Below are 23408 nucleotides of genomic sequence, written 5' to 3'. Positions count from 1 at the left end.
TCTTCTCCAGGTGTCAGACTATGAAGACATTTTTTTCATGACTTTCTTAAAATTGTTACTATAAAGGTGATATACAGAGGGGAAGTCAGGTATCTTTAAATAGTTGTACAAAGGGGTTTCAATTTAAAAGTCCATTTATGTATAAAAGTATCCTAGTGACCCTTTCCATCTTTCTCCCCTTCTCCCTTCTGTCCTATGCTCACCAGTCTCCACAAGTTTCCTAGCTTTATCTTCACATATACATCGAGTAACATGGGCACAGTCACCTGCCATTTCTCTCTCTTTTACTCTTATCACACTCCAAGAAGACATGGTTCAGCTTCCTGGTATTCACTTTGTTAAACTGTTAACTATTCAAAGGGGTTACATCATGGAAAACCACCCCTGTTGTACCATACTTTAGTCTAATTGTTGTACATATGCATATCCCTGTAGATGTTTATTAAGGTTTGTATTTCAGCTTTAACTTCCAAGTTTCTGGTGGTTCACTGGTGATAAGTCTGTCACAGAGTTTCCTCGTTGGGCTGGCCTTCAACCACAATTCTTAGATCTCAGCCTCCTGTGCAGCTAGGATTACAGGTGTGGGCCACGGGTGCCCAACAAGTCAGGACTTTCCTTGATGTTATATTTTCTTAGAATTTGATTTCAGAGCTGGGCGTTGGTGGCTCACGCCTGTAATCCTAGCTACTCAGGAGGCTGAGATCTGAGGATCGCGGTTCAAAGCTAGCCCGAGCAGGAGAGACCGTGAGACTCCTATCTCCAATAAACCACCAGAAAACCGGAAGTGGCGCTGTAGCTCAAGTGGTAGAGTGCTCGCCTTGAGCTGAAGGACAGCGCCCAGGCCCAGAGTTCAAGCCCCACGACTGACAAAAAAAAAAAAAAAGAATTTGATTTCAGATCAGTGTTAAAACAGAAAGGTGCAGATACTATATTACTATTACTTTAGTCACAGACTTTTTGAGCTTGAAAATACATTTTCTGGAAGAAATAAAGACTAATTTTTAACAAGTAATATTATGAAATATAAGGGAAACATGGTGGATTACAAGAAATCCTGTACCCTCTTCTTACCAGTCAACATTAAATTTTTGATACTATGCTCCAGAACTGTAACAGATCAAATACAAGGCAGGTAAGCTGTCTTTCTCTAAATTTTCATTTTGAACAATATCCACTGAACCATTTCTACAAAAGGGCTCCTTTCACTGCAGTGTAGAGTGGTCACCAAATCTTACAACCCATGCTATTTCTAGTGTCTGTATGAATATTAGTATAATTCAATTATACAGGAAAAGAATCTTCTACCTTCATGATGTCAAGTCGCTCCTCATCACAGCGGACAAATACACTAGAGGATGAGGACAGAGGCAGTGAAGTGGAAAGCGTCACAGCTTCCTGGGCAAGGCGGCGGGCTCTGGCGGCACAGCTCGCATCATTTGCGTTTTTCACCTGAGACATGTAGTGGTAATTTACTTTAAAACCCAATTTTCCATCTTCATCTTCAGAAACCATCTCAAATGTATCTGAAAGAAGGAGAAATTTTTAAAAACTGGGTCAAAAACTACCTGAATCAAAGGGAGACATTAGAATGACAAACGCCACAAAGGCAATTACTAGTTTCTTTCACCCAAAATGCACAATACCAGCAAACTAGAAATGCCTAGAACTGCACTTACACCATAGTACAAGTATAAAACTTCCTTTGAATTTTATACAGTTATCAACTACATATAAAAATGGATATATCTGGAATCTGGGGGCTCATACTAGTAACCCTAACTACTGAGGAGGACAAGATCTGAGGACGGTGATTTAAAGTCAGCCCATGCAGGAAAGTCCATGAGACTCTGATCTCCAAAAAACCACCAAAAAACCAGAAGTAGCACTGTGGCTCAAGTGGTAGAGCCCTTGCCTTTAACTAAAGAGCTCAGGGACAGTGCCCAGGCCAGAGTTAAAGCCTCACTACCAACCAAAAAAAAAAAAAAAGAAAGGTAGAATTTTAAGCCAGGCACTGGTAATTCACACACGTAATCCTAGCTACTCAGGAGGCTGGACCTGAAGATCACAGTTCAAAGCCAGCCCAGGCAGTAAAGTCCCTGAGACTGTTATCTTCGATTAACCACCAGAAAACCGGAAGTGAAGCTGTGGTACAAAGTGGTAGAGTGCTAGCTTTGAGTGAAAAAGCTCAGGGACAATGTCCAGGCCCTGAGTTCAAGCCACACAACCAACTTAGTAATGACGTGTTACTTCAAGACCATAGAAAAGACCTCTCTTCCTGATTTGCTCTCTTGGGTAAGATACATAAGCTTTGGTATATGAAGGTTCTCAAGAAGGTCTAAGGAGAGGCCCACATGACAAGGATCTGAAGCTTCCTATTCAGGCGAACACAAATGAGCCTGAAAGTATAGCCTCCAGCTCTGGTCAGGTCTTCATGCCACTAAAACTCCTCAATAGACATTATGACTGCAAATGCATAAGATACCCACAGTCACCATTCCAGAATTTCTGACCCACGGAAACAGAAAGATAATCAGAATTAAATTGTTTTAGGTATCTAGGTTTGTGAATAACCTTTTATAAGAAAATAACGGGGTGGGGCAGGGGGGAGTGTAGTTGTGGAGGGAAAGGATGGTAGAGGAAAAACAAAGGAGGAGGCAATAATGCTTGATAGGAAATGTACTCATTACCTTGATCATGTAACTGTAACCCCTCTGTACAGTATTTTTACAATAAAAAACCTATTTTAAAAAAGAACATAATTATTTGGTAAAATACAATAAATACTAATTAGAGTCTAAACAAGCTATCAATGCTTTGTTTAGACTTTCATTGTCTATGTTCTTTTTTGTTTTTTTGTGTGTGGGGCCTGAACTCTGGGCCTGGGTGCTATCCCTTAGCTCTTTAGCTTAAGGCTATTACTCTACCACTTGAGCCACAGCGCCACTTCCAGTTTTTTCTGCTTATGTGATGCTGAAGAATCGAACCCAGGGCCTCATGCATGCGAGGAAAGCACTCTACCACTGAGCCACCTTCCCAGCCCTCATTGTCTATGTTCTAGTATATACAAGTATATAATACTTATTCGATAATGCTTAAACCCATGTAAATAAAATAATAAAAGTTATTGGTTTTAATACTCATAAAAATAATTTTCAAGCTGGGTGCCAGTGACTCACTCCTGTAATCCTAGCCACTCAGGAGGCTGAGATGTGAGGATCACGGTTCAAAGCCAGCCTGGGGAAAGGCCATGAAATTCTCATCTCCAATAAACCACCAGAAAACCGGAAATGGTGCTGTGGCTCAAATGGGTAGAATGCTTGCCTTAAGCTGAAGAGCTGAGGGACAGCACTCAGGCCCAGAGTTCAAGCCCCAAGACTGACAAAAAAATTAAAAAAATAATAATAATTTTCAATGAAATGATTCTTCAAAAGTGTTATTTATTATTTTTTTTTGCTGGTCCTGGGGCTTGAACTCAGGGCCTGAGCACTATCCATGAGCTCCTTTTGCTCAAGGCATCACCCTACCACTTGAGCCATAGAGCTACTTCCAGTTTTCCTATTTATGTGGTACTGAAGAATCAAACTCAGGAATTCATGCATGCTAGGCAAGCACTCTACTGCTAAGCCACATTCCAGCCCCCAAAAGTATTATTTTAAAAGAAACAAAATATATAAAGAATCAAATAAGCTGAGCACTGGTGGCACACAGCTGCAATCCTAGCTACTTAGGGGACTAAGATCTGAGGATCCAATTTGAAGCCAGCCAGGCAGAAAAACCCGTGGGCCGCTTATCTGCAAATAAGCACCAAAAAAGCCAGAAGTGGACCTGCAGTTCAAGTGGTGGAGTGCTAGCACCAGGACGCCCACCCACCCAAAGAAAAAGACTCAATGAACAGACAACCATCAGATAACCAAACTGAGTCATTAAACTCTTGCCAAATGTCACCTTTATGGAAAACCTGAGAGGTAAGAAGAGCAAAATCTAAATGACTTCTAAAAAGGGTTTCCATGCTTACTGAACCATACTTTAGTGTACTTTTTGGAATATTCAAAGTTCTTTGGGCAGATTCTCAGAATATAAAAGCACAGAAAGAAGAAAATGAATAGGAAAAGAGAAAAAAAGAAGAAAAGCCCAGACAGTAACAGTTAATAACAGCCATTAAATTTCAGAACATGCTTCAAATATAGAATAACACCCTATGAGGGACTGATAGGATCTCTTCATCCCGCCTTCCTAGTCAGCACTTTGGCTTGAAATGGGAAAGGAATAGGACGTTTTCTAAAGGCAAATCTCATGGAACTCTTAAAGGTAAGAGAGTAATAGAATTTACTCAGAGTTCAAGGTCTTGATTTCTGTTATACCATGATATAAAATAATGAGAAATGGAACAAGGTTAAAGAGACAGCTCAATGGTAGAGCAGTTACTTAATATGTATGAAGCCCTGAGTTCAATTCCTAACATTACAGGAGAGTAGTAGAAAGAAAACAATCACACAAAAAATAAAAATGTTCTAGATATACATAAAGTATAAATTGTTACTCTCGCAAAAGAAAACTTAAAATCTTTAATTTTGAAAAATTAACATTTAATAGCACTATTAAAAAGCTGAGAGCATACAAAATAAAAAAATTCAACTCACCAAACTGCAATTTCTTCATAACAGCCACGTATTTTTCTTCAAGTGACTTTAACACTGATAAAGGTTTAGGTTTCATAGCAGTTTTCTTGGAATAGTCACCTAGTTTTTTTTCTGTTATTTAATATTTTAAGAGAAATAACATTAAGCATACATTTTTTGAAGAACAACAACAAAAAAAATACTTATATAATTCAAGTTCCAAATTTCAAATACTATTAACCTTTTCACAATCAGTATTTTGCCATTTGAATAGTTTTTTTTTCCTACTTCAAAATCACAATTCTCTTCTATTGCTACTATATGAAATGGCAATTAAACTAAATTTTCATGCAAATCTTAATGTACTATTTCCTATCAATCAAATGGCATTTTACAATTTTATTACTTTCAGTGAGAAAAATATTATTCCCTTATGAACTAAAAATGTACTTTGTAATTCTATACAGAGGAGATAAATACTGTACAGTTACAAGTTATTCATAACTAAAGTCTGACAAAGAACAAAAACTGACAAGGAACAAACATTTGAAGTAACACAGAGTCAGAACAGGAAGTCAGTTTTCTATAGTTAGATGAGTAGTAACATGAAAGTACTACTGTACCTTGATGCACTTGCCGTAGATTGGTGGTGGCTGCAGAAACTATCTCAGCAGTCTTTTGGATATCTGGCACCAAAAGAGTAAGTCCTTCTGGCTCTTGATCAGATGTATCTGGTTTAATGCCTGTTTTAACATTTTCCCTTTTAGATCTGATTTTATTTAATATGGAAAGAAATGGGGGAAATTAATTTTTAAGAATGGAAATAAAAACCTGCAAAAATCAGTAATAATCTTTTAAAAATTGAAATGATGAAATAAACTATGCAACCTATAGGCAGGGACAGGACTTGGAAACTGGGGAAAAGTGAAGGTGACACTGCCCAAAAAGAAATGTACTCATTACCAGACTTAAGAAACAATAACCCATCTGTACAACACCTCAATAATAATAAAATTGTATTTTTTTAAAAAACTGGAATAAGGGTGTACATTACATTTGTCATAAATGATAAGGGGTAAGTTCATTATTGCTAGCTTAAGGTTTAAGATAATAAATGAAGTTATGGAGCAGATACTCCCTACTAGGTAAAAGATAAACATTATACAAATGTAACATTATTTAAAAAACAAACAAACAAAACAAAACAAAACAAAAAAAAAAACCTCAAGCCTGGCTTGAGTGGCTCATGCCTGTAATCCTACCTACTCAGGGGGCTGAGATCTGAGGATTGCAGTTTGAAGCCAGCCCAGACAGGAAAGTCCATAAGACTCTTATCTCCAATCAACTACCAAAAAACTAATGGTGCTGGGGTTTTAAGTGGTACAGGGCTAGTCTTGAGCAAAAAAGCTCAGGCAAGTGCCCAGGCCCTTAGGTTAAGCCCCAGAACCTACCCCAAAACAAAAACAAAAACAAAACAAACCCCTCAAGATACTATCTGTCCTTAAGAGTCTTTACCTTTAAAAACATAAGCATCTGAAGCAGGGCCGGTGGCTCACGCCTGTAATCCTAGCTACTCGGGAGGCTGTGATCAGATTGTGATTAGAAGCCAGCCAATGCAGAAAAGTCCTTGAGACTCCAATTAACTACCAAAAAATAAAAATAAAAAACAAAAAACCGGAATTGGAGCATGGCTCAAGTGGGAGAGTGCTAGGCTTGAGCACAAAAGCTCAGAGACAACATCCAGGACCTTGAGTTGATGCCCAGGACTGGCACATCATAGTAGTAACAACAATAATAATAGTAATAATTATAAAAACATCTGGTTATAGAGAAATCATTTCTAAAAAGAGAAGACAAGGGAATCCAGACATGGGAATCTTCGGAGACATTCGGAATGAAGGAATCATATGCAGGTTTTTATAACAATGTATTTTACTCACAATATGTTAAAAATAAAAAATGATATGCATAGTAAAATACAGGCTTACTCTATCTTTCCACAACTGTTGCTGCACACTGGACATTTAATGAAATACTATGTTTTAAAGTCATTTTTCTGCCATTTCTTACCAGGATGTAAAATGCACCCAATCTTACAATTAAATTGGATATATTCAATTGCATTTTTTTCTTTTTGCTTATGTGGTGCTGAGGAATCGAACCCAGGGCCTCATGCATGCAAGGCAAGCGCTCTACCACTGAGCCACCTTCCCAGCCCCTTCAACTGCATTTTTATTATCTTTAGTTGTACAATTAACATTCAGCAAAAATCTTTTTTTTTGGTCGGTTGTGGGCCTTGAACTCTGGGCCTGAGTGCTGTCCCTCAGCTCAAGGCTAGTGCTCTACCACTTGATCTATAGAGCCACTTCTGGTTTTCTGGTGGTTTATTGGAGATAAGAGTTTCACGGAGTTTCCTGCCTGGGCTGGCTTTGAACTGTGATCCTCAGATCTCAGCCTCCTGAGTAGCTAGGATTACAGGAGTGAGCCACCTGTACCCTGCTCATTATTTCCTTTTCTTTTAATCTTCTAGTCCAACCCTCAGCACACATTATTCATATAATAAAACTTGACTGCTTAGTTTGTTTTTTAGTTTGTTTTGGTGTCAGTACTAGGGGCTTGAACTCAGTGCCTCTCACTCTCACTTGGCCTTTTTACTTAAGGATGGCACTTTACCACTTGAGTAACAGCTCTACTTCCAGCTTTTTGATAGTTAAATCCAGAGGAATCTCACTGGCTTTTCTGCCCAAGCTGGCTTTGAACCAGGATCCTCAGATCTCAGCCTCCCAAGAAGATAAGATTACAAGTGAGAAACACCAGCATCCAAGAACTAGGTAAGAGTTAAAAAAAAAAAAAAAAAAACACTGTATCTTCTTTAAACAAGTAAGTAGAAATGTTAAAGGTGCTTAAAATAATATATGTAGAAGTATAATCGAAACTATATCACTTATTTTCTTTGATGTAAACTTGTCAACAAAAGGATGCTGTCCTTATAGTAAAATATTTCACAAAGCAGACAATACATTCATAAAAGTAATGATGGGAAAGTAATATCAAGAAGCATTGTACTCATAACCTGTACAACTACTTAGTAATAATAATAGAGACTAAATAATAATTGAAACAAAAATAATGTCATCTACATATAAAAATGTTAATGTTGCCGGGTGCCAGTGGCTCACGCCTGTAATCCTAGCTACTCAGGAGGCTTAGATCTGAGGATGGTGGTTCAAAGCCAGCCTGGGCAGGAAAGTCTGTGAGACTCTTATCTCCAATTAACCACCAGAAACCCAGAAAGGGTGCTGTGGCTCAAGTGGTAGAGTGCTCGCCTTGAGCTGAAGAGCTGAGGAATAGCGCTCAGGCTCAGAGTTCAAGCCCCATGACCAGGGGAGAAAAAAAAATGTTAATGTCCAAGAAAAAGAGAAATTTGATATTCACAGTAAAATATAAGTTTACTATTGGATATCATCACAAAGATAAAATCCTGCTTAGAACAAATTCAGTGTTTAACCTCAGGTAGGTAATAAGTAGATAATTAAAACCCATTCCTGTTGGTAGCAAAAGCACATGGATACAGAATTAATGCACGTGTTTTGAATATGTTTCCCGCAGTATATAAAAAACTAGCATCCACACATATTTCTTTTTTTGTTTGTTTTTTTTTTTTTTTTGGGGTCCGGTCATGGGGCCTGAACTCTGGGCCTGGGCACTGTCCCTCAGCTCTTCAGCTCAAGGCTAGCGCTCTGCCACTTGAGCCATAGTGCCACTTCTGGCTTTTTTCTTTTTGCTTATGTGGTGCTGAGGAATCGAACCCAGGGCCTCATGCATGAAAGACAAGCGCTCTACCACTGAGCTACCTTCCCAGCCCATCCACACATATTTCTAACTACACAGCAATATGGGCTTAAGTGGAAAAGCCAAATGTGTCCCTGAATTACTTCCTTGGCCCTGAGATGAAAGAAGTCACAGAGAATACACATCCACTTTCCTTTGCTATGAGTTATCCACCTGGCACTCATATTGTATATCATTTCAATGATCAACTTCTGTATGTGTGTACAGGAATATAAGTGTAACAACTGTAACAATATAGTTAATGTAGAAACATTGGGTGTTTTTACTACTACAACCAAAACTGTACTTGATAGCTTTATCTGGTCATCTTATTGACTTATTTTGACAGTTCTAGAATTTGAACTCAGGGCCTAATGCTTCCTGGGCAGCGCTCTGTCCTGCTCTGTCCTACAAAATGTGGTCCCAGTCCTTTTCTTCTTCTTTTTTTTTTTTCCCAGATAAGGTCTTCAACTGTAGCCCAGGGAAAAACAACCCTCCTATGTTTACCTCCCAAGTAGCTGAGATGATAGAGGTGAACCACCTCACCTGGCTTGTTTTTCCTAAAACACTGCACTCATTTTTTCACCTGGGCAGATCTTGAATCAAGATCCTCTTATCTCTGTCTCCCAAGGATCTGCAATTACAGGCCTGGACCACTTCACCCTGCCCTGAGTCTGCTCTTTTCTTAATAAGAAATTATTCGGGCAGTAACTCAAGCTCTTAATTATATTTATAAAAAGCTATTAATAACCAGTGTCAAACACTGACAAAAAAAGAGCAAACTGTTGACAGCACCCACTTGGAATGGACAAGGATTTTTTTCCTCCCTAATTATAAAGGATTCGCTATTACAGAGACCTCCCCCCCCACCAAAAAAAAGCATTAAGGACACTAAACTATAAAAAATAACAACAGCAAGCTGTTTGGGGGGAAATAGTAGTTATAGCGATGATAAAATTGAAATGCAGATAATGTCTTAAAGCATAACATCAGTCAGATTATCCATTATATTCATAACAAAAGACTTCACTTAAAGAAACGTATCTTTCTAAGCAGGTAAGAAAAGTGTGAAAGCAAAGGACACTTTTTCCAGAAAGGATATCTTCTCACTGAAAAACCAAGAAACTCTGAAATAAAGCCCAAGATGTGTGTGTGTGTGTTTGTGTATGTGTGTCTATTTATGTATATATGTACGTATGTGCATGCATGCAACTTTAGGCTTTATTTTATTAACCACCTTGTATATATAGATTACCTTCAAAATATAAACTTCAAGCTCTGTTTACAAATAACAATTTCCTAACTCCAGTTGAACAAAGATTAATGGGTTATTAAAATAGACTAAATATGATGGTAAGTTTTGACTTTCTAAAAAAATATAAGAACCCAGAAACTTTTATCTATTGTTTAAAAAATCAAACAAAATCAATAAAAGAAATGTTCTCCTATCTCATATGGAGGCCAATGGTTAAATCATAAAGAAGATAAACATTTACCCAGGGTTCTAATGAGAATTTTTACTTCAAAAGTATTTCTGTCAAAAATATACAGGGAAAAAAAAAAAAAAGCTGGGCATGGGTGACTTACTACTCAGGAGGCTGAGATCTGAGGATCATAGTTCATAGCCAGCCTGGGGAAGTAAAGTCCATGAGACACTTATTTCCAATTACCTACCAAAATAGCCAGCAGTGGAGCTGAGGCTCAAGTTTTAGGGTACTAGCCTTGAGCAAAAAAGAAAGGCTCAGGGACAGTACCCAGGCCCTGAATTCAGGCCCCAAATACAGTGGGGGAAAAGGATACAGTGGTATAGGCAATAATCTCCAAAAGGTAACAATATTTAAAATATATGAAGGACACATGTTCACAGTGATTCATTGTCTGACATTAAACTAAAGCCAGTAATCTCATTTTTTTTTTAAGGTTTAGGTTACTGTCAACCCATATGTAGGCCCAGCTCATGAAAAAAGGCCATACCTTAGCTCACATCCTGAAGTCTGTGTGAAAAGCTATTTGAGTTCAAGGCACCTAGCTGGAAGTAGGCCTCTGAGACTGACAATGGATCCAACATGGTAAAAGCAATCAGCGACGGCCGCTACCATGATATCCGCTGCTTTGTGCATACGTTGAATCTGGTTGTGATCACTGCCCTGAAGAAATATGAGGAAGCAACTGAAGTTTCTACTATTGCATAGAATTATCTGCAAACATTCCCACTAGGCTGTGAATTCCAATTCAATAGTTAATAAGTCAGGCAAATTTGGCTCTGTGAAATATAATCTGAACTAGGATGTGAGCAAAAAGGGCAAATCTTTCTTCTGAAAACAAAAGGGTTAAAAAAATACCATAGCTCAACACAGTTGTATTAATCTTAACCATCCAAACTGAATTGGATATTAAGTCTAAACAGACATTAGAATCGGGTTCTTTTATTTATACTGAATAAAATGAAAAGAACTTAATACAGCTATTTTCTTGGTATAGGAAAGACCTATTTAACCCCCAGCATTCCTACATGTCTAAGCATTTTAAAAATAAAGCCACTGGAAGAAGTTATCTGGAAACTACAAGCTGAAATGTCTGGATCCAGAGTCATTAAAAATTAACACTTCAGAAAAAGATGTGAAAACTGTAAAAGAAAGTTCTTTTATCTATGAAACTTCATTTACCTATAAAACAAACATCCCATTATCCTTCTTGGTTCTGAAACTCTTTTCCAATAATTATAGTTCAAAATTAAGATTAAAGATAAATATATATAGTAATAGTCTGAGTATTGAAATTCAAAGCTAGACCAAGCAGAACAGTCCATGAGATGCTTAGCTGGATATAATTAATCACCAAGAAGCTGGAAGTAGAACAGTGGCTCAAGTGGTAGATTGCTAACACTGAGCAAAAGAGTCTAGGTACAGGACCCAGATCCTGAGTTCAAGCCCCAGACCTGACTAAATAAATAAATATTAAAGTAGCAAACTCTTTGCTCCTAATGTCTCAAGAAAGCAAGAAAGTAACTAGGGAATTGCATCAGTCAATGATGCCAAGAATTCTGCAAAATTGTCTTCCATGATCAAAACTGTTTTAAACTCTATGATTTCTTTTTCCTTTTTGTGTTGTTGTTGGTTGTGGGGCTTGAACTGATGGCCTGGGCACTGTCCCTGAGCCTTTTTGTGCTCGAAGGTAGCACCCCCACAATCACCTCTGGTTTTTTGAGTGGTTAACTGGAGATAGTCTCACAGGGACTTTTCTGCCTGGGCTGGCTTTAAACCATATCCTCAGATCGCAGCCTCCTGAGTAGCTAGGATTACAGGCGTGAGCCACCGGCATTCAGCTATAATTTCTTTTTTAGTTTTACTTCAACTCTTTCTAAATGAAAGTACCAGTTTAATTTTTAATAGTTTGTAACAAAGTGGAAAAATTATTTTAATCTTGGAAAATATAAATAGGAAGTGTGTGCGCAAAAATCAGTCAAAAGCCTTAAGAAGTCTTCTCACGGGCTGGGAAGGTGGCTCAGTGGTAGAGTGCTTGCCTTGCGTGCCAGAGGCCCTGGGTTCGATTCCTCAGCACCACATAAGCAAAAAGAAAAAAGCCTGAAGCGGCGTTGTGGCTCAAGTGGTAGAGCGCTAGCCTTGAGGTGAAGAGCTGAGGGACAGCGCCCAGGCCCAGAGTTCAGGCCCCACGACCGGACCCAAAAAAAAAAAAGTCTTCTCACATATATTTGTTATTTTGATTTAAATCACAAATTGAGTTATAATCATTTTAGTCCAGATTAAGCATCACCAGACATAATGAAGCACTTCATGCTATCTATTGAGCAATAGAGGGGCCTCAAATTTCAGTCCTCACCATATGCCCAAGAGATAGCCAACTAAGACAAAGAAAAGAAAGCAAAGCAAATGCTTATTGCACCGTCCTAATATCAAGCAAAGATTGATGAACAATTGAATCTGCTAAAGGTCACAGAAAAAAATTTGTAAAAAAATTATGGTACATTAAATGTTTCTTGGTGGGACTGGGAAAGTGGCTCAGTGGTAGAGCGCTTGCCTTGCATGCATGAGGCCCTGGGTTCGATTCCTCAGCACCACATAAGCAAAAAGAAAAAAGCCGAAAGTGGTGCTGTGGCTCAAGTGGTAGAGCGCTAGCCTTAAGCTGAAGAGCTGAGGGACAGCGCCCAGGCCCAGAGTTCAGGCCCCACAACCGCATCCAAAAAAAAAACAAAAAACAAAAAAATGTTTCTTGGTGAGGGAACGAGGTCTTTAAATTTGTAGGTATGAGGAGCAGAGGTAAGAGGAGAGAATAGAAAATGTTTTGCTAATAGAACAAAAGCATGAGGTCTAAAATTTAATCAAATTACTGTGTAGGTTAAGAAAAGTAGGATAACTTCTACAAATTAAGTTATTTTAAAGTAAGTGGTGCTGTGGTCATAGTTCAAGCCCCGTGATGGACAAAAACAATAGGACAAAAACAATAACAAACACAAAACAAAACAATGAATTTCTTTGAACTAGGAAGAACCTTCGAAAAATGTCCTTATCAAAAGAATTAAATTGTTCTGGCCTGACAGGGATTAAGGCTTTTTGAATAGCAGCAAATCCTTCTGTCAAATTTTTGTTAAAATTGTGAAATACCAAATATTCTACAATATAATTATCTGGCTACTGGAGTCCACAGGAAAATATCATAAATAAAGTAATCAATTGTTTCTGCCTCTGAAGCAGCAATGAACTGCCACATTTATTCAAAAGTAAAACCAAACTGCCATGGCTACATGTACTCAGACGCAAGTGTGTACATGCACGCACGCACACACACCTCACTTCCTGGTAACTGGGAGTGGCTGAGAGATAAGAGTCTCACAGATCTTCCTACTCCAGCTGGTTTCAAGCTGTGATTCTCTGATCTTAGCCTCCTTGGTAGCTAGAATTGTAGGTGTGAGCTACCTACCCAGTTATGGCTAACTTTGACCTCAATCTGAGATAATGTAGGCATGAGGGACCAGCAAAGATAAATTTGACCAAGACCATGTATAAAACCCAATGGGACATATCTTCACCCTGAGATTAATTCAATTTGTCACACAACACCGCTTACTACATTTACATTCAAGTGAAAACAGTATACATGTAGAAGTTTAAAATATTAGCATTTCTTCTGACATTTTGTTCCGTTTATGGCAGAAGTCTCAATATGTTACTAAGCCTGGCTTCAAACTTTTGATTCGTTGGGGCTGGGAAGGTGGCTCAGTGGTAGAGCGCTTGCCTTGCATGCCTGAGGCCCTGGGTTCGATTCCTCAGCACCACATAAGAAAAAAGCCGGAAGTGGCGCTGTGGCTCAAGTGGTAGAGCGCTAGCCTTGAGCTGAAGAGCTGAGGGACAGCGCCCAGGCCCAGAGTTCAGGCCCGATGACCGGACCTAAAAAAAAACAAAACAAAAAAAAAAACCAAACTTGTGATTCGCCATGCTCCAATCTTGGGACTCTTAAGTATATATTCATGTGGCTCTTTCATAGCAGTCCAAAATAAAATGTTGAAGAAATTGTCACAAAAGGCAGAGCATTTGCTTATTTCATAAACATTACCGTATTGTATTACTGTATCAATTCTTCAAATTTTTCATAACAAAGGAGTTTTGATTAACTGAATTAATTAAAAGAGCAAGAAAATATAAAATGGCTTAACCTAATTCACCAGCCAGACAGCATACATAATGAGGCTTCGTCTGCTTTGGCGATCTACCAATTATTAATTAGGCTAACTAGAATGTGATGCATTCATAGCAAAAATATGCTGCCTTTTACTGCCCTAACACAGTTCTAATGTAAATTCTTCAGATAATGAAAAAAAGATATGTGAAAGGAAAATATCAGAAAAAAATGGAGAGTCCACTTTATTGTTTAACTTTCTAAAGTTATCAAAAAGAATTTTTTAGTTGAAATTATTCTTATGCAGTCTTTAACTCCTATATGAAGAGCAGAAAAACTTTCTTTTTCTATTTCTCCTTATTTTAAACCTGCTGTACAAAAGTAAATCCTTGTTAAAATTTTCACCGTAAAGAGAAAAACTCACAACATACAGAAACCTGTTTTGCAGGGCACTGGTGGCTCACCCTTGTAATCTTAGCTACTCAGAAGACGCAGATCTGAGAATTGCAATCTAAAGCAAATCCAAGAAGACAAATCCAAAAAAAACTTTTTTTGGGGGTGGAGGAGGTCATGGGACTTGAACTCTGGGCCTGGGCACTGTCCCTCAGATCTTCAACTCAAGGCTAGCACACTACCACTTGAGACACAACACCACTAACAGTTTTCTGAGTGGTTTATTGGAGATTAGGATCCTCAGATCTCAGCTTCCAGAGTCGCTAGGATTAAAGACAAGAGCCACAATACTTGGCCAACAAAACTTTTATCTCCAGTTAACCACTAAAAGCTGGAAGTGGAGTTATGACTCAAGTGGTAGAACATCAAATTTGAACAGAAAAGTTGAGTGAATGGGAGGGCCCTGAGTACAAACCTTAGTATTGACACCAAAAAGTTATTTTTGCTTCATTGTTATCATTTACAAACTGTACAAAGTTATTTCCTTGCCAACTACCTACGGCAAGAAAACAGAATATATACCTAGAGAATTTTGAGTCTAAATTCTATATAAAGTCATGGCTGTGATTATTACTAAAATTTTTTAAGTGTAAATAATTTTATATTTATTAGAACTTACCCACAATAAGGTAAATTGGCATATTCTCAAGAAACTAAAAAAGAAATGAATAAAGCACAGAGGCTGAAACAAAAATACTACACTCATTAAAAAGAGAATGCAGGAAATAACTTCCATTTTCTTTCTTTCTTTTTTTTGTTTTGTTGGTGCTGGTCTTAAGGGCTAGAACTAAAGGCTACAGCACTGGTGCTAAGCTTTTCTGCTCAAGGCTAGCACTTTACCCCTTGAACCACAGCTCCACTTCCACTTTCATGCTTTTGTTTTCTACTTGCCTAAAGTCACCAATCTGCTAGTTAAGAAAATCCATGTCCCCAGATTTGATCTCTCATACTTGATATAAAATGAAACATTGTAACTATGAGCTGGTGCATCACCATACACCTAACTGAAGTAGTCTTTATCAAGTATATAATGTTATTTATCCTTTGACACTTCCTGTGAAGTTTTTTCTTTTCTTTTCCTTTTCTTTCTTTTGTCAGTTGTGGGGCCTGAACTTTGGGCCTGAGTGCTGTCCCTCAGCTCTTCAGCTGAAGGCTGAAGGTCTACCTCTTGAGCCTCAGCCCCACTTCCAGCTTTTTCTGCTTACATGGTGCTGAGGAATTGAACCTCATGCATGCAAGGCAAGCACTCTACCACTGAGCCACCTTCCCAGCCCCTCTTTTCCTTTACTTTTTGTCTGTTATATGGCTTGAACTCAGGGGATGGGCACTGCCCTTGAGCTCTTTTACTAGCCACAGCTCCTCTCTGTTTTCTGGTGATTAACTGCATGTAAGAATCTCATGGACTTTGCTGCCTGGCTCTGATTGGCAATCCTCAGATCTCAGCCTTCTGAGTAGCTACAATTACAAGCATGGGCCACCAGCATCTAAATGTTAGTTGTTGTTTTTTTCTTTCCATTTTTGAGACAACTTTTCACTATGTAGCCCAAGCTGGCCACTCAAGTTCCTTTAACTTTAGCCTCACCTCCCCAATGCTACAAGTTAGGCTGTACACCACCACATCTAGCTTGCAAAGACTTCCTCCCTCCCTCTCTCTCTCTCTGAAAGAATTGATTTCCTCCCACACTCTGAAGGCCTAAACATTAAAAGTTATTACATAAACACCATTAAACTAAAGAAGCCAGAAAATAATTTGGAATTTAAAAAACTGAAAAAATTAGTACTTTTCTACACTAGGCAGGCAACCAGAAGTAACTATTTTCCAACTTGAGGGTAAGAAAAGTTTTCAAACTAGGGTCAACAAAGTGAATTTCACTTAAATTTAAAATAAATAGTACACTTAAAACAGTAACAACAAAGACAGATTTCTTGTGTCCATATCTTGGGGTTCATTTCACCTAGCATCATCTTATATAGACATACATAGAGTTTTTGAACTTTTCAGCTCATCTGACAAGATTGTCATATAAATATACTAATTATTGTTAAATAAGGGAAACCATGAGACCTAAACTTCTTTGGGACTGGCTTGCTTCACTTAATATGATTTTTTCCAAGTTGTACTATGAGATTTTTTTTTTGTTTCCTTCATCTCTTCTTCCCCTATGGTATATCCCCTGTTGTCACTGTACTTAATTTTGGTACACTGCATCTTGTATATAGATTTGTCTAATCTGGAGAAGGAAAGGGGAATAACAAAACACTGAAACAAGGACACAGGATGACCCATTGCAACAATGATACCCACAGGACAGTACATTAGAAACTGACTTTACAACTTCGGGGAGAGGTGGGGGGAGGAAGGGATAGTGGGACAACAACAAGGGAAGGGGAACAATGCTGGACAAGTAATGACTCATTGCCTTACTCACGCAACTGTAACCCCTCTGAACAGCATCTGCACAATAAAATAAACTTCCTTTTTATTACTTTGGAACTCCTTTTGATATTTTTATTGAACTGATTATTAAGATAATTTCTCTGAATTAAGAATATTATATATGCAAAAGAAGTTAAACAGAACCAACACTTAGAACTTAGTCATTTTTGCAGTTTTGTTTAAGCAATTTCAACTGAACAAATGAGAAAGAACCAGGTTGGATATGGTGGTACACATCTGAAATTTCAACACTCAAGCAGTAGAGACAGGGAGATTTTTAGTTTGAGGCCATCCCAGGCTAAACAGCAAGCTATAGAATACAGTAGGTAGTACAAGAGGGTATTTGGGGGGGGGGGGGGGGGGTGAATAAGCATATTACTACACATTTGAAATTCACAATGAGCCTCATTGTTTAGTACAATTAATACATGACAGTAAAGTCCTTTCTTTCTTTCTTTCTTTTTAGCCAGTCCTAGGGCTTGAACTCAGGACCTGGGCACTGTCCCTGAGCTTCTTTTTGCTCAAGGCTAGCATTCTACCACTTGTGCCACAGCACCAATTCTTCTTCTGTTTATGTGGTACTAAGGAATTGAACCCAGGGTTTCATGCATGCTAGGCAAGCACTCTACCACTAAGCCACATTCCCAGCTCTGACAATACAATCTTTTTTTTTTTTTTTTTTTTTTTGGGGGGGGGGGGGGGTCCGGTCGTGGGGCCTGAACTCTGGGCCTGGACGCGTCCCTCAGCTCTTCAGCTCAAGGCTAGCGCTCTACCACTTGAGCCACAGCACCACTTTCAGCTTTTTTCTTTTTGCTTATGTGGTACTGAGGAATCGAACCCAGGGCCTCATGCATGCAAGGTAAGTGCTCTACCACTGAGCCACCTTCCCAGCACCTGACAATACAATCTTAATAGAAAAAAAAAAAACTATTGCTCAGAAGAAAATAAAACTTTTATTTAACCTTATCAGTATATAGTTAGGACTAATTTTTCAGAATGCTATAAAGCTAATGCTCAAAAGGTCTCATGTATACAATTAGAAACTCACTCACTTTCTCACTGTCTCCCTAGTAGTACTGACATATAAATTCCAGGACTAGACTGATGTTCTATTTGAAATATGACCCTGGCCCTTTTGGCTTTGGCTATTTTTGATATAGGATTTCTCTTTCTGCCTGAGGTAGCCTAGACCAAAATCCACCTAATTATATGTCCTGCCAGAGCTGGGATGACAGGTGTGCCCAACTTTTTTCTGGAGACATGGGGTCCTGCAAACTTTTTGTGCAGTTAAACCCTGAACGGTGGTCCTTTCAATCTCAGTCCTTTGAGTGGCTTGGATTGCAGCTGTAGGCTGTTGTACAGATCTTTAACAATTTACTTTATAAAGGCTACCCTGAAAACATATAATCTTATTCTTCAATTGAAAATTGACAAGAGCTCAATTAACTTTCAATTTTGAAGTGCCATACTTGTCTGATATTTTTGTTGTTGCTAGATTGTTGTGCCAGTACTGGGGCTTGAATTTAGGCCTGTGTGCACTTACCCATACATTTCTTTTGCACAGTGCTAGCACTCTAACACCTCAGCCAAAGCTTCTCCAGCTTTAATTGAATATAAGCTTCCCAACTTTCCTACCCAGGCTGGTTTCAAACCACAATCCTCAAATATCAGTTCCCTGAGTAGCTAGGATTATAACTATGAGCCACCAGCACCCAGCTTTGTGTTCTTTAACTCTAGAAAGAATGCTTGTTTATACTAACTTTTACACTTAACATTATCCAGTTAACACATATTGTAAATTTGGGGGGAAAAATGTTAGTAGGAGCACACAATTGTAAAAATTAAAGATTATAATATCATTAAAGACGTTCATAAGGTCATTTGCTACCTCATAAGGTAGCAATAAGGTAATTTATTTAATTGCTACTACATAAGGCAGCAAATATTCAGCAGATTACTTTAAAAATTAGGGTAGTTTCTTTGTTGGTGCTATCAGTACATGAGACCCTAGACCCAATTTGCCTACATCTACCTCCTAACTACAGTTGCAGATATGAACACCACACACAGAACTAAATTTTAAAAGATGGACAAAAATCTCACTAAATCTCTTCCAATTGCTATCTTGCAATATCAACAGTTTCATTTATCAGGAAACTCAAAAAAATAATAAATTAAATATTATATTTACCCATTTAGGTAGTGTCTAGTTTACACTAAAGAACCTTATCAGAGTATTATACGAAGCAGCTGTCAAGCTACAATGGGATAACTATTTTATTAGTAAAATATAATTACAACCAAGGAAATTCTTAGTCAATAATATTCTTAGTCAATTCAATAATGAGAATTAAGCGGTTACTTTTGAGACTTACGTGTTTGTATTCATATCTATGTACATACATTTATAATTATCTCAAATATTATCACACAGAATAGTAAAATGCAGTTATAGAACTACAGGGTTTATTTATAAAATAAATACTTATGTCACTATGACAACTCAAGTATTTTCTCTTGCAATCATTCTTACTAAAGCCTTAGAATGTACAGAAAATTTCAGTAATATGGCTATAATATTAAATCTGTCGGCCTATTCCCTGGCATAGTACCTTAATAGGAGAAGGTATAAAAAAAATAACTCAAGCTGGGTGCTCACGCCTGTAATTCTAGCTACTCAGGAGGCTGAGATCTCAGGATCGCAGTTCAAAGCCAGCCCAAGCAGGAAAGTCTGTGAGACTCTCATTTCCAATAAACCACTAGAAAACCAGAAGTGACTCATGTCATAGAGGGCTCACCTTGAGCTGAAGAGTGCAGGGACAGTGACCAAGGCCAGAATTCAAGCTCCACGACCAATCAAAAATCAAAAAACAAACAAACAAACAAAAAACAAAACTCAACCTCCTAGGTGCTAGTGATTCACGTCTATAATCCTAGCTACTCAGGAGACTGAGATCTGAGGATCATGGCTCGAAGTCAACAGGGGCAGGAAAGTCTGTGAGATTCTGATCTCCACTAAACTACTAAAAAAGCCAGACCAGCAGTGGAATTACTCAACAGGTAGAATGCTAGCCTTAAACAAAAGAAGCTCGGGGACAGTACTCGGGCCCTGAGTTTCAGGGCCAGAACGTTAAAAACCAAGCTACTACCCAGGCATTGCTGGCTCAAGCTAGTAATTATAGCTACTTAGGAGGCTGAGATCTGAGGATTATGGTTCAAAACCAGTCCAGGCAAAAAAGTCCAAGAGACTGATCTCCAAGTAACCACCAAAAACCTGGAAGTATAACTGTAGCTCAAAGTAGTAGAGCACTAGCCTTGAGCACAAAAGCTCAGGACCTGAGTTTAAACCCCACAATGAACAAAAAATTTAAAAAGCTACTTATAACAGCTATTAGGGTGATACAAAGAAGCCCAACATTGTAAGCACAAACCCAGAAAACCACACGGACATACAGTCACATAGAAGAAGAACTTATTATCAGCTGAAGCTGACAGGCTAGCTCTCCAGGGATAGAGAGTAGCAGCCTGCTCTCAGGCAGGGGTGGTAATGATATAGTATCAAGGAGGCTGAAGGCAGAAGGGGCTGGGTGTCAGAAATCTTTTGTAGTTGCAGCTGGACACTGGAGATGTTGGACAGCAAGGGAAGAACATCCTATAGCTGACACCTGGCGGGGGGGATTCTTTATCTGGCATGTAGTTGGGACAAAACATTCTGTATCTGGCATGTAGCCAGTGAAAACATTCTATATTGGACATGTCGCCAGGTCAGGGCATCTTGCAGCTGGACGCTAGAAATAGCCTTTGCCTGGAATAAGGCATCCTGAGTGTGGTAGTAGCATGTTGCTGACACAGTTGGGGCTGGGGTATGTGCAATTTGGGTGGGAGTGGGCAACTGTGGCTGGGCCTGGCTTATGGATGACCCACGATGAAGACCATTTACTCAAAATATGGGTGAATATGCTAACAAACAACTCTACATGAGAGCCACATTTAAAAACAAATTCAGGTGGGCACCATTAGCTCATCCCTGTAATCCTAGCTACTTAGAAGGCTGAGATCTCTAGATCATAATTCAAAGCTGCCAAGCCGGAAGATATTATGCTTATCTCCAACTAAGTGCCCTAAAAGCCAGAAGTGGAGCAGTACCTCTGGTGGTAGAATGCTAGCCTTGAGCACAAAACCTCAGGGACAGCACTTTGGCCCTGAGTTCAAGTCCCAGGACTGGCACCAAACAAACACACAAAACTCAAGGCTTTACAAACTTTGAATGTTTACTTACAAGCTATTATAGTCATCTCAAACATTGTACAGGAAAAACCAAGATTCCAAGTAAAAGACATAGGAAATTTCAAAGCTTGATATGTATAATATAGATGATTGGCTTAGAGAACCATAAAAGAAAGTGACACTAAATATAATGCTGTTCTCTTCTATACAACATTAAAAGTGTACTAATCAAGAAAATGTCCCTTCCTGGGCTGGGAAGGTGGCTCTTGCATGCATGAGGCCCTGGGTTCAATTCCTCAGCACCACATAAGCAGAAAAAGCCAGAAGTGGTGTTGTGGCTAAAGTGATAGAGCACTAGCCTTGAGCTGAAGAGCTGAGGGAGTGTCCAGGCCCAGAGTTCAGGCCCCACAACTGACACAAAAAAAAAAAGATGAAAAAAAAGAAAATGTCCCTTTCCATTTTGCTGCCCAAGTAACAGAGCAGTATTAAGCTACAGCTTGTTTTTGATTTAAGTTTCACTATGTTGCCCAAGCTGTCTTTGAACTCCTGGGGACTCAAGGAATCCTGAGGACCTGGGATTATGCACACATGCTACATGACTAACATACAGCTTTTTATATCTTTTTTCTAATTTATGATTCTCACCACCTAGCAATAAGTCATTAGCTTTTATTTTGTTTAGAAAGTACTAGGATTTGAGTTTAGAGTATGATAAGCATAATACACCACTTGAGCCACACTGCCAACCAAAGTCACAATTGTTAAAAAAAATAATGAAAGTATATGAAACCAATAAAGACAGGATGATCTGACAAGTTGATTTTTCCTTCAGTGCAAAACACAAAGGCAATTCTTTGCCATTATTTGACCTGTATTTTAAACTGAAATAACTCCGAACAGGGAAAGCAAATATAGTGCAAACATGGGAACAATATTTGACTAAAAAGAACATTTTTCACATTATTCAAGAAGTTCCTGATAACAAAACTAATCATCAAACTTAAGACAAAATTAATTTAAGATGTCAACTGTTCCATCAACATTCTATTGTAGCTACAAAAAATAAATGTTGAATCTTTTGACTTCATAAAAAGGTTACACCATAAAATGCAACAAAAACCTAAATGCAACAATAGTCCATAAACCCAACAATTTGGCTTCTAAGATTCTACCCTGTGGGGATTTCTATAAGCCTCAAAAAAGTCTGAGGCTATTACAAACTGAAGGTGACTTACATACCACCCACTAATAAATGGTCAAATACATACATAACATCTGTATACAATGGACAACCAGAGATATAAATGTCAGTGACAGGCATTAACTGACACTAGAAGATGTCTCTGACATCAATACTTAGTGAAACTGGCATCTATTTGTATAGCTAGTACAAAGTATTTGCATTTTAAAAGAATTCTGCTAACTACAGATATCTGAGAAGTAACTGCAAATAAATGTTTTTAATTATATAGACACCTTTTCTTTGTACATGGTGTGTGTGTGTGAGAGAGAGAGAGAGAGAGAGAAAGAAAGAGAGAGAGAGAGAAAGAGAGAGAGAGAGAGAGAGAGAGAGAGAGAGAGAGAGAGAGATCCATGTATGAGAGTTAAAATAGTATGTATCAATGGAAAAAAAAAATCTTCCAGAGAGCCATTTAAAAAATAACTATTACAGACAAATTCAGGAAGAAGAAGTTAAAGACACTACCTCAAACGGTTGGTATAGGTATCAACACATGTCTTCATTTTGGCCAATAATGTACCAACAGAAGTTTGACACTCTGTTTGTTCTTCCTCTTCTTCACCATTCTCTGTCGAAAGAGGCAATAATAGAGGCACCATAGATGTACAAGAAGCAATCGCCCGGAGCAGTTCCAACAGAGCACGATATAACGGCACATGTCTTGCCATATCCAGAACTGTAGGAGAAGAGTACAAGAAAAAAATGAGAACACATACACCTTAAGAGTGGGCCACATAGGCCAAGTGTTGGTGGCTCATGCCTATAATCCTAGCAACTTAAAGAGGCTGAGATCTGAAGATCACAGTTCAAAGACAACCCTGGCAAGAATTTATCTCCAATAAACTACTTATCTTAAACTTATCTCCAATAAACTACTCAGAAAAAGCAGGAATGGCCCTATGGCTCACGAGGTAGAGTGCTAGCCTTGAGCAAAAGGATCTCAGGGACAGCTCCCAGGCTGAGTTTA

General features: G+C 38.5%; 1 protein-coding gene across 8 annotated transcripts in view; it reads right to left on the bottom strand.

Moving 5' to 3' along the window:
- Birc6 (baculoviral IAP repeat containing 6) overlaps positions 1–23408 on the bottom strand; it is a 212831-nt gene that overhangs the window by 12082 nt on the left and 177341 nt on the right. For 6 of the 8 annotated variants that reach the window (XM_042696666.1, XM_042696665.1, XM_042696667.1 and 3 more), the window contains 4 exons: positions 22907–23117; positions 5243–5388; positions 4641–4751; positions 1306–1523 (listed from right to left, as the gene is read on the bottom strand). In XM_042696666.1, the coding sequence (XP_042552600.1) occupies positions 1306–1523; positions 4641–4751; positions 5243–5388; positions 22907–23117 (686 nt within the window). Of the gene's footprint in view, positions 1–1305; positions 1524–4640; positions 4752–5237; positions 5389–10424; positions 10598–22906; positions 23118–23408 lie in introns of those variants that run through there. The other 2 variants (XM_042696672.1, XR_006150162.1) reach the window with 2 other exon arrangements.

This window comes from Dipodomys spectabilis, unplaced genomic scaffold (genome assembly GCF_019054845.1).
Source record: "Dipodomys spectabilis isolate Male_0828 unplaced genomic scaffold, ASM1905484v1 ptg000210l, whole genome shotgun sequence".
Lineage (NCBI taxonomy): Eukaryota > Metazoa > Chordata > Mammalia > Rodentia > Heteromyidae > Dipodomys > Dipodomys spectabilis.
This window is presented reverse-complemented; position numbering and strand designations above follow the sequence as displayed.